The 22,242-nt window shown below is 45.9% G+C and overlaps 2 protein-coding genes across 2 annotated transcripts in view; one reads left to right on the top strand and one right to left on the bottom strand.

Moving 5' to 3' along the window:
- The window catches only part of LOC143923384 (uncharacterized), a 931,140-nt gene that overhangs the window by 625,328 nt on the left and 283,570 nt on the right, over positions 1-22,242 (bottom strand). The window lies entirely within an intron of this gene.
- The window catches only part of LOC143925169 (uncharacterized), a 278,795-nt gene that overhangs the window by 209,772 nt on the left and 46,781 nt on the right, over positions 1-22,242 (top strand). The window contains exon 8 of the mRNA XM_077449782.1: positions 17,440-17,571. Within this exon, the coding sequence (XP_077305908.1) occupies positions 17,440-17,571 (132 nt within the window). The remainder of the gene's footprint in view (positions 1-17,439; positions 17,572-22,242) is intronic.

Here is a 22,242-nt window from a genome sequence, read left to right as displayed (position 1 = left end):
TTGTCAGAATGTCCGACCGTGTGTACAAGGGCTTAGAGTTAATATGGGAAAAAGGTGTCTCCCCTGCTGCTTTATCACCAATCTTTGTTTCCCTAATAACCCCAAATTTTCAAAATCCAATTGTCATTGGGACAGAAAGTGAGGTGAAATCTTCTGAACAGGGGCACAGACAGCAAAACAAATGTTACAGGGTGATAACCCTTCCCTATGTTTTCCAAAAAGCTTAAACATAGATTACAAAATGTACCTGTTCCAAATTACAAACGGATTCAACTTAAGAACAAACCTGCAGTCCCTGTCTTGTTTGCACTGCCTGTATACTGATGTTCAGAGTATATATATGGCCTGGGGGCCGCATGCCTTTTCTTTTTTTAATTTGGGTGCGGGGTTCCCCTTAATATCCATACAAGACCCAAAGGGGCTGGTAATGGGCTGGGGGGGGGGTACCCATGCCGTTTTTCCCAATAATTTTCATCCATATTGCCGTGACCCGACATTTTATTCCTTTAGAAATTCCTTTAGAAATCTAATTTTGTGCAGGGACTGTTCTAAGCATGGGAAATATGCGCCATTTTACATGCATACTATCAACCCCCCCCCCCCCCCCCCCCAGTAAAGTTTTTGAAGGAACATTTCACTTTTATTTTTTCACTTCAAGCATTATTAAAATCAGTGCTCTCGAAAAAAACGTGTTTTTTAAAACTTTTTTTTGCATTGATACATGTCCCCTGGGGCAGGACCCAGGTCCCCAAACACTTTTTATGACAATAACTTGCATATTGGCCTTTAAAATTTGCACTTTTGATTTTTCACGTTCGGGTCCCATAGACTTTAAGGATGTTTGCATGTTCTGCCATGAACCGGGGGTGTTTAACTCATCCATATATACTACTAAGGAAGTTGTATGGTGCGTGGGTTTTAGCGCTACTGGCACTAATCTGAAGCTGCCTGGGGCTGACACAAACCCTAACTGATGCTAATACCTAACTGATGTCACCTGCCGGTGATCACTGGTGACTGGGGGGGGGGGGGGGTGAAAGTATTAACTAAGGGAAAATCAGGGGGTTAAAACCTTTGTTAGGTAATATGTGGGGGTACCTGGAGCTATAAAAACATGACGGTGAAACTTATCAACTAACTGTCTAACTAGCGTCACCTGTGACACTAATGCGATGATCAGAAAAAAGATCTACTAGTGACATTGGGGACAGGGGGTGAAAGGGGGGTAAACCTTTATTAGGGGGGTTTAGGAGGGTACCCTAGACCTACCTGGGCTTAATACTAATTGCCCTAAAACAGATTACAGTGACAAATGAGACAAATGCAGTGATCAGTGAAAAATCTGGGAACTGCAATTGGTGACACAGTGACAGGGAGTGAAGGGGTTAACTGGGGCAGTGATATTGTATTTATATAGTATTATACAAAGTCATTGATTTTCCTCATTGTTTAGCACAACACTGTATTGGTTATTAGGCCAGTAGGGTTGATCTGCATGCTTAGGAGAACCTGGCCAAACCCCAGGCCTACTACCCCGGCAGGGTGGCTTGGCCAGTCCTTAAATATGGGATGAGTCATGCTAGCAGGGGAGTCAAGTAGAAGATGGAGAGCTGAGGAGACAGCTGTTGGTGGCCTATCAGGGATCCCCTTGGTCTGGATGCAAACATAAAAGGTCTGGGGTGGTCTTTACCTCCAGCCAGAGCTTGGACTGGCTTAGGAAGACCCTTACAGCATCATGGTTTGTCTAGAAGTCTCGCCTGAGAGCAGTGAGAGCAAGGAGGAGAGAGTGAGTACATTAGCACACCCAGGGATTTTCAAGGGGAGAGACTGCCACATGTAGTGAGCCTTTCCAAAAGGATATCATTGTGCTTAAAAGGGTTGTAAACCCTCATAGTTTTTCACCTTAATACATTCTATGCATTATGGTGAAAAACCTCCTGTCATGCAGCAGCCCCCTCCAGAGCCCCTCTTTTACTTACCTGAGCCCCGTAATTCCCACGACGGTAGCGGTCACACCAGCTCTGGCCGAGAAGAGGAGGAGCCTGGAGCACCACTGAGGGACCCCAGAAGAGGAGGATTGGGACCCCTCTGTGCAAAACCAGCTGCACAGAGGAGGTAAGTATGACATGTTTGTTTTTTTTTGTTTGTTTTTTAAAAACAGAAACCTTAGTGTTCCTTTAACCCTTTTATTACCTTGCGCTGGGAGATCTTCAGAAGCAGCCAGGGGGGCTGGTAGTACCTGCAAGCAGTGGAGCTGGATCAGTTCTTACATTAGGAGAGGATACACTCCCTCATGCAGTTTGCCTCATATTTTGTGCTATTTCCAAGAGGGGCTGAGATCTCCTAGTCTGTGATGGAATTTTCCTACAAAAGACTGTGTGTGTACAGGAAGGAGAGCAGTTTGGGATCTTTTTGTACAGAGGAATGACGTTGTTCCCGTTGTTGTCCTTGATTCAAGTTGGGCATCCCATAAATCCCTTCACCCACCCAAGTTGTTACCCCTAATAAAACATCAACAAAGCCAAGGGACTGACTTCTTGTGCCTGGATGCAAGCGGAAAATGCATGTTGCTTGGCTATGCAGGAGTAGGGGAACCAGCAGACCCTGCGGGGGTTGGTGCTACAGATGCAAAACACAGGTTACTAAAATATTCTTATACTGCAGGTGCTGGAAGTAGTCTAGATCATATTGCAATTTGAATTTCAGACCTCTATATAAAAAACAAAACAAAAAAAAACAGGAGTCAATTTATTGAAGTGATTATTCACTTATCAAAAATAAGTTGTGTTTACTTTTTCAAGCAAAACTCCTTCTCATGACTGAGTATTGAAAGTGAAAATATCTTCACCTTATTAACTGTAACTGGGGATGGCCGAACTATTAGTTCGGCAGTCGGTTCGCAGCAAATTTTGCGTGTTTGCGATTCGCCCGATCGGCGGACTATTGCCGCTGTTCGCCTGGTGGACATATGTGTTTACAGTGTGAAAGAACTTTGACCCATGATGACACATCCATCATGGGGTACAGGACAGCCAATTGAGACATTTCAGCATGTGGACAATTGAACATTCCCCCTACCTTATAAATAGACCTGATCTGGCGGCCGTTTTACATTCTGTCTTATTTCAGTGTAGGGACAGGACGCTGTGTGCAGCAGGGAGAGACTAGTGACACAAATCTCTAGCTATTAGGTCCATAAAAGTCCTTTTAAGGACTGGTATAGGTGTAGTACAGTATATAGGGTTCAGTGCACCGCTGGCGATTGCAGAAGCCTGTCTTTTGTCAGTGTAGGGAGGGACAGGACGCTGTGTGCAGCAGGGATGGTCAGTTTAATCACTAGCTATTACTATTAGGTCCACAAAGGTCCTTTTAAGGACTGGTATAGGTGTACAGTATATAGGGTTGTACAAGTATAATATACTTTCTTCCAAATATAGAAAGAATATTATACTTGACTGCTGCCCTATTCTGCAGCAGTCCTTTATCAGTGTAGGGACTGAGGTGCAGTCTGCAAATCACTAGCTACTAAGTCCACAAATGTCCTTGTAAGGACTGGTATAAGTGTACAATATATAGGGTTGTGGTGCACTGCTGTTGACTGCTGCTCTATTCTGCAGCAGTCCTTTATCAGTTTAGTGACTGAAGGACAGTCTGCAAATCACTAGCTACTAGGTCCACAAAGGTCCTTGTAAGGACTGTTATAGGTGTACAGTATATAGGGTTGTAATACACGTATAATATATTTGCTTTCAAATATAGAAATAATATTATGGTGCACTGCTGTGCTGCTGAGTGCTGACAGATTCTGCAGCTGTCTTTTATCAGTGTAGGGACTGAGGGACAGTTTGGTGTTTGGAGCAGGGACAGTCTGCAAATCACTAGCTACTAGGTCCACAAAGGTCCTTGTAAGGACTGGTATAGGTGTACTATTTGGATATTTTCTTCAGGGGTGGTAAGGGTAGGGCAGGAGCAACAGACTTGAGCCAAAGTGGCAAATTGCAGAAGGTGCGTCCGATTACGTCAAAGGATGCACCAGACTTGGTTGAGTGGCTCACTCAGCCTTACTCTTCTGCACCCTCCTCATCCTCTCAATCTGCACCCTCTTCTTAACTCTCTGCTATGAGCACCCCCAAAGACACTACCACCAACACCACCACCACCATATACCTTCCGCTTGAGTCACAGGAATTATTTTCGATCCATATCAAGACATTTCTGATGCACAGCCACTCTTGGCTTTGGATCAGGAAAAGGAGGTAGCAACAACTGCTACTCAGCAGTCTGACAACAGTACCCAGATCAGCCCAAGGAGGAGGTTGGTCCCCACTGTTGCTGCCTACTCCGAGATCTCTAATTATAGAGGTGGGGAAGGTGACGTTGATGATGACCTGTGTAGTGATGCCACGTGGGTGCCCACAAGAGAGGAAGAGGAGGGGAGTTCAGAGGGAGATATGGACCAGCAGATAGGGAGGAGAAGCAGGAAGAACTTACATTGCACAGGAGGGACAAAGCAGACTGTGAATGTAGCAGGAGCGAGGCATCAACCATGTATGGTCACATCTGGTGCTCCCAGGATGCCGGCACACGGCTCCGCAGTGTGGGCTTTTTTTAACTTGTCCGCTGCTGACAATAGTGTTGCCATCTGCAATCTTTGCAGTCAACGCATAAGTCGCGGTAAGCCCAACACTCACCTAGGGATGACCGCCTTAAGAAGGCACATGAGCTGCCATCACCGAGCCCAGTGGGAGCAACGGAACACACAAAGCCACACTCCAGGCTCTAACCATCCAGCCTCGTCTTCTACTTCTCCTTCTCCTCTCTCCTCACAATTGTCCTCCACTCCACCTTCCATCATGCCAAGCTCACGTTTTTCTGCAAAAAGGCAAGCTTCCGTGGTCCAAATGTTCGAGCGTAAAAAAATGATGACGCTGGATAAGCCTTTTGTCCAACGCTTGTCAGAACTGATAGCCCGCCAACTACTGCCATATAAACTGGTGGACTCGGAATCAAAAATTTGTGGCCATTGGAACACCACAATGGAAGGTCCCAGGAAGGAAGTATTTCTCACAGAAGGGCATCCCAGAGCTATATGGCCATGTTCAGCGGCAAGTGAATGTATCTCTGGCACACAGTGTCGGTGCCAAGATACATCTGACCACAGACACGTGGTCTAGCAAACACGGGCAGGGAAGGTATATCACTTTTACTGGCCACTGGGTGAACCTTCTGACGGCCGTCAAGCATGTAACCCGTGGCACCCGTGTAGATTTGGTTTTACCGCCACGGATTGCATGCAGTCCTGGCTCTTCTTCTCCTCCTCCTACTCCATCCTCCTCCCTCTCCTCCTTGGCTGACCCCTCCTTTTGCGCTGCTAGCGTCTCTTCCGCTGCGCCGCCCAAGCTCCCCAGACCTATTCGACATGCCAGGTGAGACGTTGCCATGCCGTGCTGCGTCTGTTGTGCCTGGAAGCCAAGAGCCACACTGGCCCTGCACTCCTTTCAGCTTTGCCTTCACAGGCAGATCAGTGGCTAACACCGCTCAATTTTACAGTTGGTAAAGTGGTGTGTGACAACGGTGCCAATCTGCTTAGCGCATTGAAACGGGGCAAAATTACGCACGTGCCTTGCATAGCACACGTCTTAAACTTGGTCGTGCAGCGATTTGTTGTCAAATACCCTGGGGTCCAGGACATCTTGCGGCAGGCAAGGAAAATCTCGGCCCATTTCATAAGATCTTACATGGCCATGGTTCGCCTTGCTGACATTCAGTGGCGACACAATCTGCCGGTCAGACGTCTTATTTGCGATTGCCCGACGTGATGGAACTCAACCTTCTATATGCTTGAGAGGCTGCTCCAGCAGATAACGTCTACCTGTATGAACTCTGCGGCAGAACAGGTTCTGGGGAGCTGTTTTTTTTTCACTGTGCCAGTGGCTGCTCATGCGCGACGCATGCAGACTTCTGCGGCCATTTGATGAGATCACCAAACTGGTCAGTCGCAGCCATGGCGCCATCAGTGACATGGTACCTTATGCCTTCTTTATGGAGCATGCATTGTGTCGTGTCATTGATCAAGCTGTGGAGGAACAGGAGCGGGAAGATGAGGAAGTCGCAATGCTGGATGAATTCCTGGGGGGGGGGGGGGGGGCTATTCTATCTGAGACAAGTCAACAACAGGAGTCTGAAGAGTCAGAGGAGGATGGTGCCGGGGCGGATGAGGAGGAGCAAGAAGAGCATGCTTTAAACCTTTCTGGGATCCCTGTTGTGCGTGGATGGGGAGAGGAGAATGAGGAGGACGACATTATCCTGGATGATGAGCAGGAGCCAGGCCACCACCACCGCTTCCAGTTTAGTGCAAATGGGGGCCTTCATGCTCCAGTGTTTTAACAGGGACCCCCATATAAAAAGCATAAGGGTCAAGGACCAGTACTGGGTGGCAACGTACTTAGACCCCCGGTACAAACACAAAATTTTGGAAATTTTACCACCGTCACAGAGGGCTATCAGAATGGAGCACTTCCAGGCCTTCCTTCGAGAAATGTTGCATTCTGCTTTTGCATGCGCTGGCAGAGGAGCAATTCACACTCCCAGAAAAAGAGTTGCGGGTACCAATCCAACAGCGCCTGCAAGAAGAGGGCGGTTTGAAGATGTGTTGGTGACTTGATTATTGATACTGATACTGATATGAGTACATCATCTGACTACATCAGGTTAACGGCTGATGTGGACGCTCTGAGGAGTGATGAACCCCTGGACTACTGGGTGGGCAGGCTTGACCTCTGGCCAGAGCTTGCCCAATTTGCAATGGAACTGTTGGCTTGCCCCTCATCCAGTGTCCTGTCCGAAAGGACGTTAAGCGCAGCAGGGGGGATCGTGACCGATAAGCGCACTCGCCTAGCTCACGACAGTGTTGACTACCTCACATTTCTAAAAATGAATGAGGCATGGATCTCGGAGGAATTCAACACATGTGACCAGTAGACCCATGTATATGCATAACTTTATAAACAATTTATTTAATCTAGAACACAGACCTTTTTTCTACATTTGGCTCACTTCCTTGTACAAAAAAAGCACACCGTACTATATGCCTGTACCCTCCTGTTTGAAGAGGTTGAGCGGTGTCATATTTTTGGGTCCCACAGCAAGTTGCTGGTATCAGTGCTGCTGTCAGTGCTCTCTATCATGGTGCTGGTGTCAGTGCTCTCTATCACGGTGCTGGTGTCAGTGCTCTCTCTCTCTCTATCACGGTGCTGGTGTGGTGTCAGTGCTCTCTATCTCGGTGCTGGTGTCAGTGCTCTCTATCACGGTGCTGGTGTCAGTGCTTTCATGGTGCTGGTGTCAGTACTCTCTATAACAGTGCTGGTGACAGTGCTCTCTATCTCGGTGCTGGTGTCAGTGCCCTCTATCTTGGTGCTGGTGCCAGTGCTCTCTCTCTATCTCGGTGCTGGTGTGGTGTCAGTGCTCTCTATCACGGTGCTGGTGTCAGTGCTCTCTATCTCAGTGCTGGTATCAGTGCTCTCTATCTTGGTGCTGGTGTCAGTGCTCTCTATCACGGTGCTGGTGTCAGTGCTCTCACAGTGCTTATGTGTCAGTGCTCTCTATCTCAGTGCTGGTGTCAGTGCTCTCTATCTCTGTGCTGGTGTCAGTGCTCTCTATCACGGGGCTTGTGTCAGTGCTCTCACGGTGCTGGTGTCAGTGCTCTCACTGTGCTGGTGTCAGTGCTCTCTATCACGGTGCTGGTGTCAGTGCTCTCTATCTTGGTGCTGGTGTCAGTGCTCTCTATCTTGGTGCTGGTGTCAGTGCTCTCTATCTCGGTGCTGGTATCAGTGCTCTCTGTCTCTGTGCTGGAGTCAGTGCTCTCTGTCTCGGTGCTGGTGTCAGTGCTCTCTGTCTCGGTGCTGATGTCAGTGCTCTCTGTCTCGGTGCTGGTGTCAGTGCTCTCTGTCTCAGTGCTGGTGTCAGTGCTCAGTCTCTATCACGGTGCTGGTGTCAGTGCTCAGTCTCTATCACGGTGCTGGTGTCAGTGCCCAGTCTCTATCGCGGTGCTGGTTTCAGACAGTGAGGGAGATAGCAGCGGAGGAGCCAATCAGCAGGCAGGGCCAGCACCATTGCTGAGGATCAGCACTGGACTGGCACCGCCAGTGCTGGTGTGGTGTCAGTGCTCTCTATCACGGTGCTGGTGTCAGTGCTCTCTATCTCAGTGCTGGTATCAGTGCTCTCTATCTTGGTGCTGGTGTCAGTGCTCTCTATCACGGTTCTGGTGTCAGTGCTCTCACAGTGCTAATGTGTCAGTGCTCTCTATCTCAGTGCTGGTGTCAGTGCTCTCTATCTCTGTGCTGGTGTCAGTGCTCTCTATCTCTGTGCTGGTGTCAGTGCTCTCTATCACGGGGCTTGTGTCAGTGCTCTCATGGTGCTGGTGTCAGTGCTCTCACGGTGCTGGTGTCAGTGCTCTCTATCACGGTGCTGGTGTCAGTGCTCTCTATCACGGTGCTGGTGTCAGTGCTCTCTATCTCGGTGCTGGTGTCAGTGCTCTCTGTCTCGGTGCTGGTGTCAGTGCTCTCTGTCTCGGTGCTGGTGTCAGTGCTCAGTCTCTATCACGGTGCTGGTTTCAGACAGTGAGGGAGATAGCAGCGGAGGAGCCAATCAGCAGGCAGGGCCAGCACCAGCACTGGACTGGCACCGCTGGACCACCGCAGTGGAGCCCTGCATAGGTGAGGGTAAGAGCCGGGCAGAGGGAGGGGCTCAAGCACAGTTTGGGACACTGGCACAGGACTGCGCTGCCCTGACTGTGGCACTGATCATCTCCTGCACCCCCTTCATAGCCTGCCCTGACCTTGCCTCTCCTCCATGGCCTTCATGCGCTCCTGAATTGTCAAAATTTCACAGATAAAAAAAGAATGCTTGACGTTGTCGATCCCAGATTCACGTAATACTTTTGTTATGTCAGTGTCCATGTTGTGGGACTATGTGTGTACAGCTAGTAAGTATTTTGTGGCTGAAAATATGACCTGGAGGTTTTTAAGGTTCGCCTGCCATTAAAGTCAATGGGGTCCGCCGCGACCCGAACTTTTGGCCGCGTTCGCGAAACGAAGCAAAATATCATCTTCCAAATTCTGAGTACTATCTTTTTTTTTTTTTTTTTTTTAACTATGGCAATTATTTAAAAAAGTTAAGATCCCTATAACAATCAAAGTAGAGGAAGATATATGTAATTTTTATAACCCAGACAACTCTACACTTAAAGGGATCACTTTCTTCTAGAAGAAAATTTGTGACTCACATAACTTTAACAAAACATCTACAATGCTAAAGTGGGAACAAGAACTAAGTCGACAATACTCAGCACCTTCATGGAAATCAGCTTTACCCTGCAATGCATAGATAACTGGGAATTTTTCCAGACAATAATACATAGGTGGTACTACACCCCATATAAATGATCAAAAATATCACCCAGCAATTCAAGTAAATGCAGGAGAAACTGCAACTCCATGGGCTCCCTCATACATATACTATGGTACTGCAAATCTATTAGATCATACTGGAATCAGATCTTTAAAATAGTGTCCGAATTCACCCCACACCCTACTCCTCCTTCGGTTGAGCAAGCCCTCCTGAATCACAACATTAATAATATCCCCCACAAGAGCAGGTCTATTGTCGTTCACATAGCTCTGTCTGCTAAGCTCAATATAATGAGACACTGGGGCTCTCTTAACACCCCAAGCATATTAGATATCATAGATGTTGTTCTCTAGAACGAATGTTTGCTATGAAAAATGACTCCCTGACAATGTTTCATTCAATGTGGGACTCCTGGCTAGCACATCCTCACTCTTCTAATACATGAATATGAATTTCCCCAATATTTGTGCATCCTCATTACCAAAGATATAACACTTAAATAGTTCTATTACCCCTGACCGGATGTTCCAAATATTATACGGTTTGAGTTAACCTCTCTGGAGGTATGATTATTTCAGATTTTAGGTGCTGAATGCAGAACAATTATTTTGCATGAAAATTTTAAATTTTTATATTGCAGTCCTGTAATTCTTAGGAATAACTCACTTAAATCTGTCCAAACCAGAGTCTAGCAGACATCCCGGGTATGATAAAGTATGAAAAATGAAATCATGAATTATAATATAATAAATAACTATAAATAATTATACCAAATAATAATATAACAATAATAAAAAATATTCAATAATGTAATCAAATCAAAAAACTGAAATTTGCTCAGTTGCAGAATTGTCGCTGTCATTACTTTTTAGTGTTTGATGACGGATCTCCCCACAAATCGCTATCGCTCAATTCTGCGAGTGATTATAATTTATTATCGCTGTTTTCTAGCTGGTCTAAAACCACTTTTGATGTAAAGGGACAGTTTTGGTTGCTATGGACAATCTCCAGTTTCCAGGCATAAAGAACAGTATATATAATATAAAACTGCATGCAGGACATGGACAGACCACTAGGGACAAAGGGGATGTGAAATAATTACATACAGCAATGTCATCTGTAAGATTACATTATACTGTATGTAATGTGTGTGTTTTACTTTGTGGATTTGGTGCCGTTCTCCGTCCCCATTCGTCGCAGCGCTTGCAGGGAACGGAGATTGGCTCCGTGATAGATTGAGTGGAGGACGGCTCGCTCGTACAGCGAGGGGACATCGCTGGATCCAGGGGACAAGGTAAGTAAGCTCTTCCTGGATTCAGCGATGCGATCCTGAGTATGGCTCGGGGGTTACCGCTAATGGTACAAAATTTTCACCCCAAGCTAGACTCAGAGGGGTTAATACAATGCACAATGCATGTACCTGACTATATATGTTTTTACTTAGTGCTGTGCTCTTTTCCTATTACCTCCCCATATGTGTAAAGCGTCAGTGAAGAATGATGAACCATAAGGGTTGGCTGTGTTGTCTCCCCCTCAAGATGCAATGGGGTTTATTTACTAAAGGCAAATCCACTTTGCACTACAAGTGCACTTGGAAGTGCAGTCACTGTAAATCTGAGGGGAAGATCTGAAATAAGGGGAAGCTCTGCTTATTTTATCATCCAATCATGTACAAGCAAAAATACTGATTTTTCCTTGCATGTCCCCCTCGGATCTATAGAGACTGCACTTCAAAAGTGGATTTGCCTTTAGTAAATAAACTCCCCTGTGTTCTCAAATGGGGTGTCTGGGGTGGGAAATAATGCCCTTCACCTTCTATTAAGCTATTATAAGTACTTCCAATGTTCAAAAATGCTTGGTATTATTTATTCTGTCATCTGTAATCAAATGACTATGTACCTCTACTATGTATTGACATGTGACTTATACTGTTTTCCTCTGGGGGGGTTTTTCTGATAAAACCCAACAAAACATTGGACTATATACTTCATATCTGAGGTTTACAGTCATTTTAGAGTGGATCACCCTGACATCCAGGCAACTCCAGAATGATCCACCACAGGACGGATCCCTACAATTAAGCCCAACTATGGGTGAAACGTATCAGAGTTCCCCCGTTGAGTATCTCTCTTGTATCGCGTCCTGTACATTACATTTCTTTGCTATCTTTAGAACAATCTGGTAGGCTGCAGATCTTTTTTTGTGCAGATCTTCTTTTGTGCAGATCTTCTTTGGAGCTAGGACACTCTTCTTCTGGCACCAGCACCCAGCGGTCTGCTGAACAGACTATTTTGAAGCTTTAGAGTTTGTTTTATTCTGCAACTCCAGGATGATGATTGATGTCCACCATAGTTATCTCAGCAGAGGTTTCCTTTTATAAAGGATCTGCCAGAAATACATAATAATAATAATAATAATAATAATAATAATAATCATACCATGAACAGCTATTTTGACAATAATAATTAATTTGATTTGACCCTAACAGATTAGCAGATATAAACTACTCCATACTACTCCAAAAATTAACCTTCGAGACTAAGTGTATCGGTAAAACTGAATTGACTTGGTCGGGACGCCTAGCCTCTTTTAAAATGCTCCTGCTCCCGCAGATTCTATATGTATTTTGCACCCTCCCCATACCACTTAAAGCCATCCATCTTAAGTCGCTCAACATCCTTCTGCAGAGTTACATATGGCGTGCACAAAAACCAAGGTGCTCTAAAACTCTCCTAATTAAAAATAGGAGAGCGGGAGGTATGGGCCACATTGAGCTACAGGATTACTTTAGGGTCGAGCTTGCTCACTTAACTTAAGACTTGGTTGGATGTGCAGTCATCTTCCCCTTGGCGTGACATTGAACAATACATGTCTGCGACCAAAGACCTCCCTGCTCTTTTGTGGCTTGACCGCTGGAGGCCCTTCCCTCTACGACAACTACCTCTTACATTACAAACTTCTCTTTGGGCATGGAGGAGCCTCCCGCGGGCTGGCACACTGGAGCTGGGGGTGATAGCAGTCCCCCTGGGGATTGAGCTGCTCGCAAAGGCGATTCCTAACCTCAATCTCCGAAGCTGGCAACTCAAGGGCATCACCCTAATATCTGACTTACTTGCTGAGGGAAAGATTAAAGATTTCAAGGTACTTCAAGCTGAATACGATCTTGGGCGGAGTGAGATCTATAAATTTGGTCAAGTATCCCATTTCCTGCGTTCACCGCCAGTGCACCATATATACCTGAACCAAGATGTTTGGAAATTCTATATGGGTAAGAATGCAAAGGTAAGGGGTGTCTCTTTCTTCTATGGCCTCCTCCAGCACAAGAACGTGTTTATTAGATCCTCCCCATATTTGAAGTGGGAAGGAGACTTGGGGAAATCTTCATTGCAATACATTTTTATTGAGGTTTAACAAGAAGACATGTATATACCTACACATATATAGATGCAACAGTTCGGGTTACAGTATATAATAAGAACATAGGACATCGTACATGTAACATAAAGAAAGATACAGAAAGGATAGTACCGCGTCACGTTACTTAACCAGTTCAGTAGTCAGGGGGCCATATGTACCGCCAGTGTGTCCAGTAATTTCCCCATTATGAGGAGGAGGCTTCCCCTCTGGCACCCCTAGTGGGTACTCGCTGTGCCTAGAGAGGGAAAACCTCCACCTTCCCCTGGTTCGGCAAGCACTGTCCCACAATGCCAAGCAGTACCATCAGGCCCATAGGGCTCCAATACAGATGTCACTTATCAATGTATATTGCATGTGTATCCACTATAAAGGTGTTGTATTATAAAAAAACAATAAATTTGTTGCAGCTTGTTGTTGCTCGTCACGTAAACTGCATCAGCAATTGAGCAATACGCCGTGTAGGCAATTGAGGAAGAATGATGAATGTTCAACATAAAAGAACATTAAGGAGTAAAAGTTAAAACATAGATAAAGTTAACAAAGAAAAGATAGTACAAAGAAAATAATAAAATGATAAAATAAAAATAAAAAGAGAATAAAGAGAAGCCAGAAGTTCGGAGCCATAGCACAGTTTGCTTCATATCTTTCCACAGGTCTTGAGCATTATGAAGTAATAATCATATCAGTTTAGTATTCTTAAACCAGTCAGTCCACGGGCTCTAGCTACGATAAGTTTGCCCTGGGTTGATGCAAACATGGTTTCATACATGGCATGTGTGTCAGTAGTTATGATGATTTCTTTTAACGTTGGTACGTTATGATCTCTCCAGTGGCGCGTTAGAGCCAGTTTGGTACTCAGCATAATGTGGGATACAATCGTTCTGGTGGGTTTGGGAATCAGATCTATGTTTAGGGATAAAATGGCTAGTTCCGGATCAGCGGGGATGTGGGTCTTCGCTATTTGTGAGCATATGTGAAATACTGTGTTCCAAAGTGTTTGTATTTTAGGACATTCCCAGAGGATATGGTACAGGGTGCCGGGGTGGTTACACTGCCTCCAACAGAGTGGAGAGACACTGGGGGCAAATTTGGATATCCTATATGGAGTAAGGTACCAACGACGCAATATTTTTTGTGTCATTTCCCATAGATTGATACATTTGGTGGAAGCATAAGTTGTTCGCAGTAAGATTGGTAGAGGGTTTGGTGAGATATGAAATAATCTTCCAGGGGAGTTGTATGTCTGAAAGAGTATTCGATTGGAGAAGGTGTTTGATTTGGATATATATGTGTTTTAATAGGGACCCCCATATAAAAAGCATAAGGGTCAAGGACCAGTACTGGGTGGCAACGTACTTAGACCCCCGGTACAAACACAAAATGGCGGAAATGTTACCGCCCTCACAGAGGGCTGTCAGAATGGAGCACTTCCAGGCCTTGCTTCCAGAAATGCTGCATTCTGCTTTTGCGTGCGCTGGCAGAGGAGCAATTCCCACTCCCAGAGAAGGAGTTGCGGGTACCAATTCAACAGCGCCTGCAAGAAGAGGCCGGTTTGAAGATGTGTTGGTGACTTCTGATATGAGGTCATTCTTTCAGCCGACCCATCGACAGGTGTCATCCGGATCCAGCATCAGGGAACGACTAGACCGTCAGGTGTCCGACTACATCGGGTTAACGGCCGATGTGGACGCTCTGAGGAGTGATGAACCCCTGGACTAATGGGTGGGCAGGCTTGACCTCTGGCCAGAGCTTGCCCAATTTGCAATGGAACTGTTGGCTTGCCCCTCATCCAGCGTCAGGACGTTCAGCACAGCAGGGGGGATCGTGACCGATAAGCGTACTCGCCTAGCTCACGACAGTGTTAACTACTTCACATTTTAAAAATGAATGAGGCATGGATCTCGGAGGAATTCAACACATGTGACCAGTAGACCATGTATATGTCTATAAACGATTTTTTTAATCGAGCACACAGACCTTCTTTCTTCATTTGGCTCACTTCCTTGTCCAAAAAAAGCACACGTACTATATGCCCGTACCCTCCTGTTTGAAGAGGTTGAGCAGTGTCATATTTCTACTGGGGGTGATTATTATGAGGGGCTCCCACCATCCCTGTGCTGACTTCCTCCTGGGGCTGCTTATTATGAGGGGCTCCCACCATCCCTGTGCTGTGCTGACTTCCTCCTGGGGCTGTACCTCTGCTGTGCATATTATGAGGGGCTCCCACCATCCCTGTGCTATGCTCATTATGAGGGGCTCCCACCATCCCTGTGCTGTGCTGACTTCCTCCTGGGGCTGCTTATTATGAGGGGCTCCCACCATCCCTGGGCTATGCTGACATCCTCCTGGGGGTGCTTATTATGAGGGGCTCCCACCATCCCTGTGCTGTGCTGACTTCCTCCTGGGGCTGCTTATTATGAGGGGCTCCCACCATCCCTGTGCTATGCTGACTTCCTCCTGGGGCTGCTTATTATGAGGGGCTCCCACCATCCCTGTGCTATGCTGACATCCTCCTGGGGCTGCTTATTATGAGTGTCTCCCACCACCCCTGTGCTATGCTGACATCTTCCTGGAGCTGCTTATTATGAGGGGCTCCCACCATCCCTGTGCTGTGCTGACTTCCTCCTGGGGCTGTACCTCTGCATATTATGATGGGCTCCCACCATCCCTGTGCTATGCTCATTATGAGGGGCTCCCACCATCCCTGTGCTATGCTCATTATGAGGGGCTCCCACCATCCCTGTGCTATGCTCATTATGACTTCCTCCAGGGGCTGCTTACGGTGAAGGTGTCAGTGCTGTATATCAGGGTGCTGGTGTCAGATCACTCTATCACGGTGCAGGTTTCATTGCTGTATGTCACGCTGCTGATGTCAGTGCTGTCTATCACAGTGCTGGTGTCAGTGCTGTATATCACGGTGCTGATGTCAGTGTTTTATGTCACGCTGCTGATGTCAGTGCTCTCTATCATGGTGCTGGTGTCAGATCACTCTATCATGGCGCAGGTGTCATTGCTTTATGTCACGCTGCTGATGTCAGTGCTCTCTATCACGGTGCTGGTGTCAGCTCACTCTATCATGGTCCAGGTGTCATTGCTGTATGTCAGGCTGCTGATGTCAGTGCTGTCTATCACGGAGCTGGTGTCAGTGCTGTATATCACGGTGCAGGTGTCATTGCTGTATGTCACGCTGCTGATGTCAGTGCTGTCTATCACGGTGCTGATGTCAGTGCTGTCTATCACGGTGCTGGTGTCAGTGCTGAATGTCACGCTGCTGATGTCAGTGCTGTCTATCATGGTGCTGATGTCAGTGTTCTCTATCACGGTGCTGGTGTCAGCTCACTCTATCATGGTCCAGGTGTCATTGCTGTATGTCACGCTGCTGATGTCAGTGCTGTCTATCACGGTGCTGATGTCAGTGCTGTCTATCACGGTGCTGGTGTCAGTGCTGAATGTCACGCTGCTGATGTCAGTGCTGTCTATCACGGTGCTGGTGTCAGTGCTGTATATCACGGTGCAGGTGTCATTGCTGTATGTCACGCTGCTGATGTCAGTGCTGTCTATCACGGTGCTGGTGTCAGTGCTGTATATCACGGTACTGGTGTCAGTGCTTTATGTCACGCTGCTGATGTCAGTGCTCTCTATCATGGTGCTGGTGTCAGATCACTCTATCACGGTGCAGATGTCATTGCTTTATGTCTCGCTGCTGATGTCAGTGCTCTCTATCACGGTGCTGGTGTCAGATCACTCTATCACGGTGCTGGTGTCAGTGCTGTATATTACGGTGCTGGTGTCAGTGCTTTATGTCATGCTGCTGATGTCAGTGATCTCTATCACGGTGCTGGTGTCAGATCACGCTATCACGGTACAGGTGTCAGTGCTCTCTATCACAGTGCTGGTGTCAGATCACTCTATCACGGTGCAGGTGTCATTGCTGTATGTCACGCTGCTGATGTCAGTGCTCTCTATCATGGTGCTGGTGTCAGGTCACTCTATCACGGTGCAGGTGTCAGTGCTCTCTATCACGGTGCTGGTGTCAGATAACTCTATCACGATGCAGGTGTCATTGCTGTATTTCACGCTGCTGGTGATCATCTCCTGCACCCTCTTCTTTGCCTACCCTGACCTTCCGTCTCCTCCATTGCCTTCATGCGCTCCACAGTCCTGAATTGTCACAATTTCACATATAAAAAAAGAATGCTTGTAGTTGTCGATCCCAGATTCACCTCATACATGTGTTATGTCATTGGCCATGTGGTGGGACTATGTTTGCACAGCTAGTAATTATTTTGTGGCTGCAAATTTGACCTGTAGGTTTGCAAAGTTCGCCTCCCATTGAAGTCAATGGGGCCCGCCACGAATGTTACGGTTTGCGAACTATCGGCCGCATTCACGGTCCGCGTTCGCGAAACGTCACGTCGGAAGTTCATCCATCACTAGCCACCACTACAAAAAATGCTAAACCAGATCACTCAAGGTTAGTTCCTTGCAAATGTAACTACTTATCTAAGTTATCTATTATAACCAACAAAGAACAGTATACATGTAGCGGATGGCATTTTGGACAAAATGTAGCATTATTGAAGCAAGCTGGTAAGATGCCCAATTTTCTTACAGATGAGCAGTCAGCACATTCAAGCCAATATACCAGAAAAGAGAAGAAAATTTCAACTAAAGAACAAAGATCTAAGCCTGTCCAAACATCAGAAGCCCCCACTACAAAAAATGCTGAACCACATCACGCTCGAGGTTAGTTCCTTGCAAATGTAACTACTTATCTAATCCCTCTGATTAACCAACAAAGAACAGTATACCTTTTAGAAATGCCTCCACTGGGGTTTAGTCTGATCTGGATCCAAATAGTTTTGGCTTTGGCAGAGACGAGGGCAAAATCTTCTGTCTGGAAGGTGGGAGGATCATGGAAGTTGAAACTAGTCTGTACAGAATTGTGGTGGGTAGAATCTGGATAACTATTAAATGGTTTGACTGGTTCCCACCATCATTTTCACCCTGGCATGCATGCATATTGCTAAATACCTTAAGCACGTGAGTAGTTAAAACTTTTTAATTTTGGTTAGGGTAGGGAAGGGTTGTTCCCTGAGTCACAGTTGGAAGATGTATCCTCACCTATTTAGTAACAACTCTAACATACATTTTGAATTTCCCATCACTTCATCTGTAAAGGCCTGTACACATGATTGGACTGTTGTCAGGGGATTGTGTGACTGTTGTGTTAAAATCCGAACGTTAGTACGCTCCTTCAGACAATTGTTGTGCAACTTTCAGCCAACAAATGTTGGATGGCAGGCTAGTAAATTTTCAGGGGGCAATGATCTGTTGTCAGATTTTCATATCGTCTGTACACAAGTCTGTCATACAGAAGTTGAAAGTACAAATACGCATGCTCAGAGTCAATGCTGACCACAGAACACAGAATTAACAGAAGGTGCCCAAAGGGTAGCGCTCATGAGCTGAAATTCCTTGCAGCACGTCACTACGTTTGTGTTTGTTGCCCGACAATTGTGTACCATTAGTATGCAAGATAAGTTCCTGGCACACACCCTTTGCACAAAAGTCTGACAAACTGTTAGCCAACAATCTGATCGTGTGTACGAGGCTTTAGAGACAATAATCACCAGTACAAATGGAGAGGGTGAAATTGTCCAGCAAGGACCCAGCAAAAAAGACCAGATAGACCTGGTCTTTCCTTTAACCAGGCAGGAGTTCTTATCCACTCCATCCAAAATTAAAGGAAAAAATAACATTTGTGTTTATGCATACACTTTAAAAAGACTTAGTTGCTGAACCACTTCAACTCTCATAGCTCTATACCATAGCTTTATACTTGTTTATTTAGGGAAAATGTTGCTGTTACTTTAAATGCAAAGCAATACATTTTTTTTTTTTGTGGGGGAAAACTGTGCTTTCTTTCGGCAATATTATCTTGCAAAAATTATTTTACTTTCTATATTTCCTATAGAAAAAAAGACATAAAAATTTAACTTTTTTTTATCAGTGTTAGTAAAAATAATTGTTTTACTGTAAATAAACATAAATTATGTGACCCGAGGAATTTTCAGCGATAAGTCTGGTTATTTGGGGAAAACGTTGTCCATATTTTCTTGTAAATAATAGTACAGAAATTGATCTATAATTTGTCCTGTTTAAAATGACATTCAAATGTTTATGGTTCAAAGGTATTTGTGCATTCTCTTGTTAGGTTAACTAACAAACAAAACAATCCAACAATATAAATGGTGAAAAAAAAATCAGCAGGAAATAAAAGTAACTAAAGTCAACACTTTTTTTTTTCAGTTTTGGATGAAGTGGAGGTGGATTAGAACACCTGTTGGGATTTTTTTATTGCTATCTTATCCCCTGTTAAGGAGATTCATCCTCTCTATTTCTCCTGTTTACCATTATCATTGAAAGTGAAAGTAAAAGAAAAATCTTCCAATGGGGACACTAGTTCTGGTGAATTTGGGGTCCCCAAAGAATTCCCCTACTTTGCAGAGATTTGGTCTCTCTTCCTGTTTGGCTATGGGACAGGAAGGGAAGGGAAATCTCTGCAATGGGACACAGATGGCGGGAATTTTTTTTTTATTTTCAAACGATTTTATTATGAAAGTACAGGAAATTTGTTACAGAGAATACCAGTATCAAAAATAGCATTTATGGATACAAGGCCAATAGCAATAATGTAGTTGGTGATAAAAAGCACCCAACTTTGCATACCCAACTAACAAGAAAGTGTCATATCAAAAATGAAGGCCAGATATGGTACCGAGGTGTCTCCAAAGAGACCTCCATGAGGCATCTCCAGGAACAATTAGGAACATAGAATAACCAACATTAAAATAAACCAAAAAAGAATAGAATGCCTTCGATGCGCTAGCTCAGTAATCTTTCCAAGCCATGATGGTAGCTGTGTTTCATAGGCTCCAAAATCTTTGTTATTCCAACCCTTCCTCTAGTGTGGGAGGGGACCCTCCTTTCATAGGTTATAACCTTACTGCCTGTCGTCCATGTGGGTCATGGGTCCTCGAGCCTGGATGTAAGAAGGAGGGCCACCCACCCACTCCATTTCCCATCAAAAACGTGCATGGAATCCAAAAGAGTATAGTGAATGCGCTCCATTAGTCTAATGGATTCCATGCGGAGAATAACCTGTGACCATGGCACCAAGGGGCTCTTCCAATTCAGCACTACCGCCCACTGAATGGCGCTGAAGAGAGTATGGATCAGACTTTGTTGTGGACGGGGGACTCCTGGGACATCCGCATAGAGAACACACATCTTGTACGTAAGAGCAATAGGGGTGCCAGCGATCCTCTCGACCAATGCGGAGGTCTTTGCTCAGATATGCGCTAAGGCTTTACACTCCCAAAAGGTGTGAAGGAGCGTGCCTCTATCCCGACATCCCCTAAAACAGGAGGCCAACACCAGAGGGAACATCTTATGCAGACGGTCAGGGGAATAATACCACCTGGTATGAAGCTTAAGGGCCGATTCCTTGGTGGAAACAGAGCGAGTACATTTGTGCATATTGTCAACCATAACCTCCCAGTCTTCTACAGAATATACCTGAGCCACCTCCGCCTCCCAGCCCAACATTGCCACTGACTTAGGGGCCACCTTGTACTCATTAAGGTGTCTATATAGAGCAGAGATGGTGCCTCTATCCCTGGCTGCCTCCCCACATAACCCCTCAAATAGCGTCTTCCCAGCCCCTCGTAGTTCCTGGAACAAAGTGGAGTAGAAGTGTCTTATCTGGAGAAACTGATAGTGGGCCGACCTATCTAGATCGTGTGTTTGTTGTAAATATGCAAAGGAGCAAAAAGTAGAGTTCTGTAATAAGGAGTTTAGTCGTGTAAGGCCCCGTGCAGTCCACCTACTAAAGGATGTACCCGAACGGAAGGCTGGGGGGAACCTAGGCTCCCCTATGAAGGAAGACAGGAGGGGGACCCTGGATCTCAGTTGAAATTTCTGCCCGTATAGGGCCCAAAGATAGAGAGCCTGACCCACTATGCCATTCAGTGGGGAGATCTCCTTGTGAGAAACAGAGCTGGACCAGAGTATCCCCGGGAGGTAATATGGGGCTATTGAGACACACTCGAATCGCAACCATGGTATTGAGGATGAATCTATATGCCTCTGCGCCGTCTGTATCAGTCAAGAGGCCAAGAAATACTTCCATAGGTCTGGACACCCCAGACCACCCAAGTGCCTGGCTCTGTATAATAGCGAACGATTCAGACAGGGCTTTTTCTTTTGCCAGATAAATGAGAGTAAGAGTGCTTGGACTTCTTGTAAGGTGGAGTGGGGGACATATATTGGCAGGGAACGAAACAAAAAAAGAAGCTTTGGGAGAATGGACATTTTAACCGCTTGGATGCGCCCCAAAAAAGATATGATAGGTGGACCATTGGTTAAGAAGGGATTTGATGGAAGAGAAGGCCTGCGGGTAGTTAAGAGAATACAGCTGCTTGAGTGTAGGGGTAAGCTTAATACCTAAATATTGGAGAGAGTTAAGGTTCCACGAAAATTTGTAGGTGTCTTTAAGGGATGCTAAAAGAGGAGAGGGGAGGTGTATAGGCATGGCTGAACATTTAGCCAGATTCATCCCTAATCCAGAGGCACGGTGAAATGAGGATAGGGAGGCGAATAGATTGGGTTGGGAGATAAGGGGGTCGGATAAGAACAAAAGAACATCATCAGCGTATAAACTGATCTTAAATTCCTGGTCCCCTTTCATATAGCCCCGTATGTTAGGGTTATCTAAAATGGATCTCGTCAGGGGTTCCATGGCCAGGGCAAATAAAAGGGGAGAGAGGGGGCACCCCTGCCTCGTGCCCCGACCCAAGGGGAAATATGCAGAACTACCACCCGGGATCTTAATGCTCATGTGTGGGTGATGGTACAGGGCCCGAAAGCCATGAACAAACTCCCCCCGAAAGCCAAATTTAGCCAAGACAGCCTCCAAGTATGGCCAGAGGACGCTGTCAAAGGCCTTATTTATATCCAGGCTCAGCATCAGGACCCCCCAGGAGCCAGCATCCGCATCTTGGATAATATTAGAGGCCAAACGGATATTATCAGTAATTTGCCTCGAGGGAATAAAACACGTTTGTTCAGGTGAGACAAGGGAGGTGATGATCAAGGCTAGGCGGTCTGCTAAAATTCTCCCAAAAATGTTTAGATCGTTGTTGACAACGGAGATGGGTCTAAAATTTTGAGGTTGGGTGAGGTCTTTCCCGGGCTTGGGGATGAGTGACAGGCTAGCCAAGAGCATCTCCTCTGGGAAATGCTGCCTCCTTAAGATAAAATTGTAGAGCTTGGTCAGTTTAGGGAGTACGGAGTCCGCAAATTTCTTGTAGTAGGTCGTGGAAAAAACGTCGGGGCCTGGGCTTTTAGCAGGCT

Source organism: Lithobates pipiens, unplaced genomic scaffold (genome assembly GCF_037356315.1).
Source record: "Lithobates pipiens isolate NorthernLeopardFrog02 unplaced genomic scaffold, aLitPip1_a1.2 Scaffold_22, whole genome shotgun sequence".
Taxonomy (NCBI): Eukaryota; Metazoa; Chordata; class Amphibia; order Anura; family Ranidae; genus Lithobates; species Lithobates pipiens.
The sequence above is the reverse complement of the archived record's forward strand: the minus strand, read 5'-3'. Positions and strand labels throughout refer to the sequence as shown.